We start from the raw sequence: 10000 nt of genomic DNA, 5'->3' as shown, positions 1-10000 counted from the left end.
GTTTCAGGCATATATAGTCATAAACATAAACGCAAATAAACACATATGAATAACAGAAAATACGAACATATGCATATGCTAATGGATAAGCATGAATATAAGCATAAACATATAAATATATAGACAAGTGAAAATATCAATTAAAATGTATTTATAAATATAAATGTAATAATGTATATATATATATATATATATTATATATATATACATATATATACATATATATACATATATATACATATATACACATATAATATATGTATTTACATATACACACATATATATACATATATATATATATATATATACATATATACATATATATACATATATATATACATATATATATATATATATATATATACATATATGCATACATACATACATATATATATATATATATATATATACATATATAAATATGTAAATATATACATATATATATACATATATATATATATATATATACATATCATATATATATATATATATATATATATATATATATATATATATATATATATGTAAAACATAATATAAATTTGATGATATCTGTGTCCACGTTTTTTTTCTAATATGTACGTTTAAAAAATCACAATACAAAGAATTGTTCAGAAATGTAACTGAAGCGTCTAACAACTGTCAAAAAGCTCATCTGAGAACCCAAGTCTACATAAATACGAATAAATAAAAAAAGACAAAAATACGACAATGGTTTTGGAATGTTTTGAAGTAGATGGCTAAGGAAACGTGATGAGGACATTTCGTACACGTAATGAAGCATGAAACTGTGGGTCACGTGCGTTTGTGAATTCCATGGTTAGCCGTGTACGGACTCTGAAGGCAGACTTTCACCCACACTGTGAATTCGACCTTTGGGCACAAATTGTGGGCAGGAACATTGAGACATCCCGGTCCAGATGCGTGGCTTGTGCAGGCAGAGAGTGCGTGGGGCCACTCCTGGGCGGAATACATAGATTACAAAGGACAAAATACATAGATACACAGGACAGTGTACATAGATACAGGGAACAGGTTGAATATCGTTTCTGGAGGACATACAAGGGCAAAATTGAGTACAGAAGACGTAAAATACAATGAGAAAATAGCGAAAGAATAAATACGAGTGGTATTTGTATTGGTCACTTCAGTAGGTAGAGTCGGAAGAGAACAAGCATATTAGTTGTGTAACCCCAAGATACCTAAGGGCAACGATATTAAAGAAAGAATTAAAGAATTAAGAAAAGAAAAATAGAAGCAGAGAGAGAGAGTGATAGAGACAGAAAGACAAATAAATAGAGAGAGAGAGGGAGGAGTGTGAGAGGCAGAGAGAGACAGACAGACAGACAAACAAATAGAAAGAGAGAGAGAGAGAGAGAGAGAGAGAGAGGAAGACAGACAGACAAACAGACGAAGACAGACGGGCAGAGAGACAGATATATATATATATATATATATATATATATATATAGAGAGAGAGAGAGAGAGAGAGAGAGAGAGAGAGAGAGAGAGAGAGAGAGAGAGAGAGAGAGAGAGAGAGAGAGAGAGAGAGAGGCAGAAACAAATGCTCGAAAAAGTGAGGACAACATGGGCACAGGCACATAGTATGCGGCCGGACAGTTTCCCACCGTGGCTGGGCGGGACGCTTCCACGAAATATCTCTGGAGATGAACGACTCTTCCTCTGCAGTCCCATCTTTATCTCCTGTACACAAGAGCCTCCATACCTCCAAGAGGCAAAACGAACCGGGTCACAACAACTTCATCTGACGGAGGGAGCCCCTCTCACTCCAACAGGTGACCCGAGTTCGGGTAATTGCCGAGGCACTGCTGGAAGAACATGCTGGCGGCGTAGCTGAAGGTAGTGAGCGTGTGAGTCAACCCGGGCCTCCCGACTCCATCCATACTTTGGTCAGGGGCGAAGCCATGAGAAGAGGCCACCGAAGGCCCTGCTCTGGCCCTCAGGAGGGAGCACGCCGGCGAGGGCGTGGGGATAAAGGGCGCTCCGTAGTGATGAGGCTGAGGACGAAGAAGAATGGCTCCTCGAGAAGTCGAACTCGGATTGCAAGGGAGAGAAGACGACGGTGCTGCCCCGGCGAGGGCAGAGGACGGAAGGAAGGATCCCAGAGGGCCGCACCCCAGGGGCGGTGGTGCAGGGTAGAACGCCCCTAGTGGTGGTAAATGCCCTAGCAAGAGTGGCGAGTCGGGGTCAACTGCCACTTGCTGATAAAATTCCGGTAGTGCTTCTCCGGTACTCCCATGTGTTCTCGGGATCTTTCCCAGCATCAGTCCAGTATTGGCGGGGGCTGGGACCAGACCGCTACTACCGGTGGCCCCGCCGTAATGGAGGAGAGGCTCCCCGGTATGTGGAGGGACAGAATAGAGACACTCCGGTTTCAGCGCCGCAGAAGGGTTATTCTTAGAGTTCGAGAACAGGTATTTAAGTTTGTCGAAGACGACCCCGTCCCTGCTCTGCTCAAATAAGTCTGTACCCGAGACCAGAGGGTCAGACCTCCGAGGAACCGGACGGTGACCCGGTACCGGGGCTCCGAGGGCAACGGGTGACGGGACCTCGCAGGCGCAGTCCCCTTTGCAGTGGGCCATGTCCGGACAACAGGCAATCCGGGGTTTGATATTCGGGGGTGTCCTACCGGGAGGATCCTCATCCATGGGTGTCACCCCACAAGGTAATTCGTGGGTTTCTTGTTTGTTACAGATATTGATATCAACGCTGCAGGCCTCCCCTACAGGAGAAAGAGGGGCGATGACTGTGGACTGGTGAGGTGGTGCTGCTTCCGTGGTGCCTACTGATGGAGGCGGTGAAGGTAGACGGGGATCGAAGGAGGAGCCGATACTAGAAGACCTTCGGGTGGAGTCTAAGGTCGTTTCTCCGGTGGTGATGGTACCTGATGCAGAAGGAACGACATCCTCCCCTTCGCTGTCACTTACGACCACGGTGCTGACTTCCCCACAAGAATCCTCGCTCGCCGGGGGTAGAGTTGCTGCCGGCGGTGGTGGCTGGTGAGGCTTGCCGGCCACCTCACCGTGTGTAGGAAGAGGAGGAGCAGGAGGAGGAGGAGGGCCAGCTACCAAGTCCGTATTCTGCCGGCGCCGGACCCGCTGCGTGAACTTCATGACCGACTGTCGCTTCTTGGTGAAGACGCAGAGGGAGCAGGTGCACTTCTCGTACCGGCACTTCCCCTTGTGACCCTTCTTGCTCACTTCCTCGTTGTGGTTGCGGCACAGGTCACATACCTGTCTCTTGTGCCGCACCGCCGCAGGGCCTGCGGTGCTTGCCACACCATTGCCGCAGATGCCTCCGACATCCCCCTCCGTCCCACAGGAGGTGGTTAAGCTCCCGCAGACACTGGAACTCCCGTGAGGAACGCCCCCAGCTCCCCCGCCTCCACCACCTCCACCCAAACCTCCACCTCCGCCGCCACCTCCGTCAGGCTCTCCTCCTCCTCCGACGTCAGCGACTTGTCCCTTCAGGTGCCGCCAAACGCGTTGCTGGTGCTTCATGCACATCTGGCTCTTCCTCGTGAGTTCGCAGAGGTCGCAATCGCAGCTGAGTCGGAAGGCGCATTGCTTGCCATGGCCCTTCGTTGGGACACGAAGCTCGTGGTTCTTGCAGAAGGTACAATGCTGTTGACGCTTTCTCTGTTGCTGCTGCTGCTGGCTCTGGGGTGCTGTTGCCACCTCTGGCCCGACCGGACAGTTGGACCCTGGAAAAAAAGGAGATAGTCGTAGTGCAAAGGTAAGAGATGGCAGGGTAAGGTCACACACGCACACACGCGCACACGCGCACACGCACACATGCACACATGCACACACGCACACGCACACACACACACACACACACACACACACACACACACACACACACACACACACACACACACACACACACACACACACACACACACACACACACACATTCAGGGATTCAGACACCCCTGTTACAGCACCTAAAATATAGGAAGATATTGCACCTCTTAAATACCCAAACCATTTTGTTCAGCAAGTATCCCATGGTTATAACCTTATTCTTCTACGAACTAAACCCTACACTTAACATCCAGTCATAAGACTTAAAAGCGTTACTAAGAATAAAGTGGTACAACGAGTCTGTGACTTCTCGTCTGTGTGGAATTGTGACCTCTCCCACTCTTAGTAAAGCTGTGATCTATCCCGATAGCTACCTCCTCCGTCAAATGCTGTATTCTTCAAACAGTTTCCCACACTGCCTTGTCAGCATCAAGAATGACCATCTAAGGAAAAGCTATTGAAAAACTTCAGGAAGATAAGTCAGAAATCTTAAGAATTGAAAGCATAATTTACTGTATTCTTTGAATTTCATTTTCTCTTGACAGGTGGGACGGCAGGCAGCAAGATAAATCTTGTTGAATGCAACCAACTCAAACTGAACATGTTGCATTGTGTTGAACTGGTTGGAACACACTTGACCTATGCAACAATATTGCATCGATGGAAATAATACCTTTGGCCGACTGACTTTAACTTTGATATTGTTCCTTACAGTTTAATAAAATAGTCTGACGACATACATAACTGGTCATTAACAAAATAAAAACTTTGTAGTAATAAGAACAATATGTATGTGGTTTGAATGATAGAAAATGAATTAATCATACGAGTATAAATAGATTATGAAAGATACTATTATAGATTCATTAAACAAAATTGCTGTAAAAGAGTTGGAATTATATATTGATGTAAAGAAATAGATCGAAAGAGAAAAATAATTAGACGCTTAAGTCTTTTGTCAGGTCAGTCGATATGACGTCATGTCGACTGCAAGCAGACTTCCTTGAGAATTGATGGACCCAAAGACGAGACACATTAGTGTTCAAAACATAAAACAAGATATTTTGTGGAGAAAAATCCCAGCAGGCAATTCTGCGAGGAAATACTATTACAAGAAGGAATCTGGGAAAAATTCGTTAAGGAAAATTAGGAGACTAAATTTTTCAACCTGAAATATTCTGAAGACAATTTAGATTTTTCGCATTTAGAAGTCATGACGCGTTGGCAGTTTCACGAAAAAGTTATTATAGAAAATATTTCTTGGAAATACTATTACAGAAAATATGCAGGGAAATATGAACGTGAATTATGAAACAAGAAATATTTTTACTTTTTTTTTCTGATTCTTTTTTACTCCTAGCTGGAAAATTATTATGAGGCTGAGATGCACTGGGAATGCATCTTGGAGCACAGCGGATATTGCATGAATGTTGAAACTCGTATGTGAACATTTGGATAAAGCTGATTGCCATACTGGAGACCCAGACCTTAAATGTGCGGTGGTCCTGTCTGTAATTGCAGATAAGAGAGAAGGAATAAGAAAAGAAGGGAGGAAGAGAAAATCAAGTAATGGAGGGGAAGTTGAGAAAGGGAGACGAGGAGGAGGGAATAGAAGAGAGAAATTAAAGCACAAGGAAAAGAAAGAGAAAGAAGACAAACAGAAAATATGAAGAGAAAGAGGAATGTGTAAGTGTGTATATATATATATATATATATATATATATATATATATATATATATATATATATATATATATATAGAGAGAGAGAGAGAGAGAGAGAGAGAGAGAGAGAGAGAGAGAGAGAGGAGGAGATAGAGAAGGAGGGAAATGATATAAGGTGGCAAGACCGAGTTAATTAGAGGAAATGACATATTCATTCCTTAATGATACTAAAGCAACAGCAGAACCAGCAGTAACAACAACATCGTCGACAACATCAACAATCAGCGACAGAGCCGTCATTTCACCCTCCTGCATGGTCATTGTTGCAAGTTGCATGACTAGAGAGCCGCAGAGGCAAAGGGAGGGGTGCGAGGAGGAGGAGGAGGAGAAGTAAGAAGAGGAGGAAGAGGAGGAAGGGGAGGATGGGAAGAATGGAAATAAATCAGATTAATTGACCATTTGCTGTTTACTTTCATCGATTTTCTTTCTCAAGGAATCGTTGTATCTATTTTCAATCACTTATTTATGTACTTATCTATCTATCCAACTATTTATTCGTTTTCTTTAGCGTAATTACGTCATATCGTTAATTCACGTCCGTTACAGCCAGAGGAAAGGAACCTGAATTAAGACAAATATATAGACAGATAAAAAGGTAGATAAACAATGAGATAAATAAATAACTAATAAATTGTAGATAATTGAATACGATCTATACGCAAGTGTACGAGTAAATAGCACAACTATATTGGGATATGACTAGTGTGTACGTATAAACAAAAACACACTATACTTAGATTAACATTTCCATTGCTGCCAAATAAACCTGTTTATATATCTTAGTTACGATTGTCTGATATGAAATAGTCGTCTCTAATATATTCATATGGTAGTTAGAAAAATGTGTTTTACCTTATATGGGTTAAGTTGCAGACAGAATAATTACATTGATCCACAGATGTGAGCCCCTATTAGGGGTATTTAATATATTTCTCCTGATATTTAATTTACTATTAAAAACTTTCTATCTCGGTCAGGGAACCAAATATCTGACCGGATGTTTTAGTGATATCATCATTTAATTCTAGGAATACTTTCTTGCTAGAGAGAGCGGTGTATGTGGAGGTCAATCTATGTTCTTTATATGTACATGACTACACATATCTTTACACGATACAAACATGCACATGAATCTACTACGATTATGTTTGAATTTCGCCAGGAATATTATTCTATTGATTAATTCTTATCTTAAAACATTCAGTACTTTGTACTCCTTGATTAGCTTAGGTAACAGTCATTCGACACCCCACCTCTTCCCCCCAAAATTGTACAAAAATAGCTAACTTTATCGACATATAAAAATACTTGTGTTAGTATGATCTATTTAAATTATATATATATATATATATATATAGATATATATATATATATATATATATATATATATATACTGAGCCTGATTTAATATACTTCTAAAAGCCCATTCCTCTGACCCATCAATACTTAGTGTCCTAGTGCCCCCTTTCAAGATTTTGTTCTAGGTAAATTAACGACAACGAACGAAGGTAAAGACAAACAAACAGAAACAATAATTCCAGATTTTTAGCTAATTGCATAAAAACGGAGGCAGTCATTACTGACACGCTTGTATAATTATTGAATCACGTACGCACAAATCAAAGATCCACCAATTTGCTTCGCCTAATTTAAAAACAATTCGACAACGACTCGTCTGAACCAATGTAACCGACACCGAGATAATGAATGCGAGCATCATTAACAAAATTGTTCTTCGAAAATCGTCGCTGGTTGTCGACAAACTGTTGACATAGTGAAAACAATTACAGAGAGGAAGAAAGAAAGACAAGATCAAATATAACGAATAAGAAAAAAAAAATCGCTTTAACTATCTTTTTCCCGCCCCTAGAAAGCCTCCTTCCCTTTCTCTCCGCGTTGTTCTTTTTTGACGCGTCGTGACGTCAAGTCGACACTTGGAACTCCGTGACGTCACGTGACACCACTTCCTCCGCTGTAATGACATCATGTCGGTTTATTTCATTTCCTCATGTACAAAGAGACACACAAATGTGCATTAGAGGCTGGCTGCTCTAATGATGATGACTTTTTAACCTCAATGGCTGCAGATGGTGAAAAATTGTACTTTTCCACTCCCGAAATTTTAGTGTTACCCCTAGCTAAGCGTTCGTATAAGCAAAACCCAACTTCCGTTTTATGTGGCCAAGACAAAATGCAGAACAACACATTTTATCTGCAAGTAAGCTGCTAATAGAGAAAATCTACGAGTTTACCTATTTATTTGAATTTTTATTTATTTGCTTATTATTTTTGTTCACGGAGGAGGTGTTAGGATAATAGATTTTCATAATAAAAGTGTTTGGGAATAATTCTTTCTATAAATCTAGATTCTTTAGATTCTGCAGTCTATATAACACAAAAATACCTCTTATAACAAAAAAATATATAAATAAAAAATTATATGAAATGAAATGAAATAAAACAAAATAAATGAAATGAAATTAAATGAAATGAAATGATATGAAATGAAATGAAATAAATTGAATAGAATAAAATAGAATGATAAAATATAATAAAATAAGATAAAATAAAATAAAATAAAATAACTATAACAAAAATGATAATAATAATAGAATAGATAAATAGGATAAAAAAAGACTAGCCAAAACTCTCGTGTCGGTTAGGAATGGTGACGTCATGTCGGAAGCCAGATGTTAATTTCAAAACATAAAAAACAAAGATTAATTTGAAAAAAAAAAAAATCAGGCAACACGCGTGAGATTGTAGCGGCCATCTGAAAAGGCGTTGCACTAGTCTTAATACTTCATTTCATTCCTATTAATATTTAAATTTACTAAAAGAAATGTTCCCTGTTTCAATTATGACATTCGGCTCCGGTTACCCTCACATTATTTTACTCATTTGAACTCTTCAAGTTTAAATAGGTTAAAGGCGATGTACTTGAAATATTTTGTTTTATCTAACGCCAAAACGAAATCTGAAGATTCCCCTTCCATTGGAGCAGTTAATCAAAATTGACAATTGAACAAAGCGGACCTAAATACTATTATTGCAATCGGTTGGCATCTGGCATTCATTGTGACGTCATCCTATCCTTCCACATCGACGTTGCATGATGACGCCATCTGTTGGTTAGAATATGCAACAGTGTCCAGTCTTATCCTAATATATCAACTTTTCCAAGTTACCCTCTTCTAATGAATAAATGTCTTTTGTTATCTAGAACATAAGGTAGATATAAGGTTTCAGATTGCAGTTAATTTCACTATTTATCTATGTTTCTCTTGAGATATCATAAAGGATCGTTTTTCATATCAAGTTGTTGATGTTATCATTGTTTAATTTAACTACACGCATCACTACCGAGAAAATGCGCTATATTTTTGTCGGATTTTTATGAGATTAAATACTATAATCAACCTTCACCAAAATTGACTCAATTTAGGTTAATTTGGTCTAGTCTAAGTTAATCTAATATAACATAATGAAACCTGACAAAATCTAACCTAATTTAATCTAGCTTAACCTTACTCAATCTAACTTAACCTAACCTTACATAACGTAACGTAACGTAACCTAACCTAACCAGATCTGAACTAACCTAATCTAATAATCTAACACAACGTAACCTAACTTAACTTGACCTAGTACATCTCATTATGATGAGACTTTGATTTGATTTCTCTTAGTGCCTTCAAACTCAGCGAGAATTCGGAGTGCGTATGATAAAAACAACAAAATTGGCTGGCTGTTCATGAACGTATCAATTCTTGTAATCTTAAAAATCAAATAACCCTATTATCCGTTCGAAATTACCTTTATTGAAATTAATTACGTTAAGAATAGATCTCACACGGGGAAAAAGGAAAAACATGAAAACTGATTACCGTCCGAAAATAAAAGGCAAATGATAAATCAATTTCTCCACTTTAGAAATTCATTTAACCCACAGCGCTGATAACAGCTAGTCGGTGTCGTAATCGGATGCATCGTGGTCTCGTATTCCCTTAGATGTGGGTTCGAGTCTTTCAATTAATCAAACACAAAGCTTCGATCCATAATGATTACAAAAGCGAAGCGAGTAAAATTATGCTGCATAGGAAGGGAAATTATCGAAGTGTTGATTTAAGTTGCTACATATCCAAGATATTACTTTATATCTGGTCACGGCACAGACACTTTGAGTGGCAAAATGGCTCAAGAATCGACGCTTCGCTAATGGTGAATATGATTATTTGAAAGGCTTCATTACGACTGATAATTTGTTCCATAATATATACATTTTATACATATATATATATATATACATATCTGCATATATATATATATATATATATATATATATATGGATATATATATTGATAAGTATTTCAGACAAAATATTTGGATGATGGAGAACATAAACACAGGGGAAGGCTCGGAACCCTAGGGTTCCAAGCCTTCCCCTGTG

At 39.2% G+C, this 10000-nt stretch overlaps 1 protein-coding gene across 1 annotated transcript in view; it reads right to left on the bottom strand.

Annotated features, from left to right (window-relative positions):
• Window positions 1-535: 535 nt before the first annotated feature.
• LOC143028005 (uncharacterized) overlaps window positions 536-10000 on the bottom strand; it is a 28725-nt gene continuing 19260 nt past the window's right edge. The window contains exons 3-4 of the mRNA XM_076189647.1: window positions 4341-4466; window positions 536-3724 (exon numbers count right to left, since the gene is read on the bottom strand). Coding sequence (XP_076045762.1) covers window positions 1785-3724; window positions 4341-4466 — 2066 coding nt within the window. The 3' untranslated portion in view covers window positions 536-1784. The remainder of the gene's footprint in view (window positions 3725-4340; window positions 4467-10000) is intronic.

Source organism: Oratosquilla oratoria, chromosome 9 (assembly GCF_046742065.1).
Source record: "Oratosquilla oratoria isolate Oo_2021 chromosome 9, ASM4674206v1, whole genome shotgun sequence".
NCBI classification, from domain to species: Eukaryota; Metazoa; Arthropoda; class Malacostraca; order Stomatopoda; family Squillidae; genus Oratosquilla; species Oratosquilla oratoria.
This window is presented reverse-complemented; position numbering and strand designations above follow the sequence as displayed.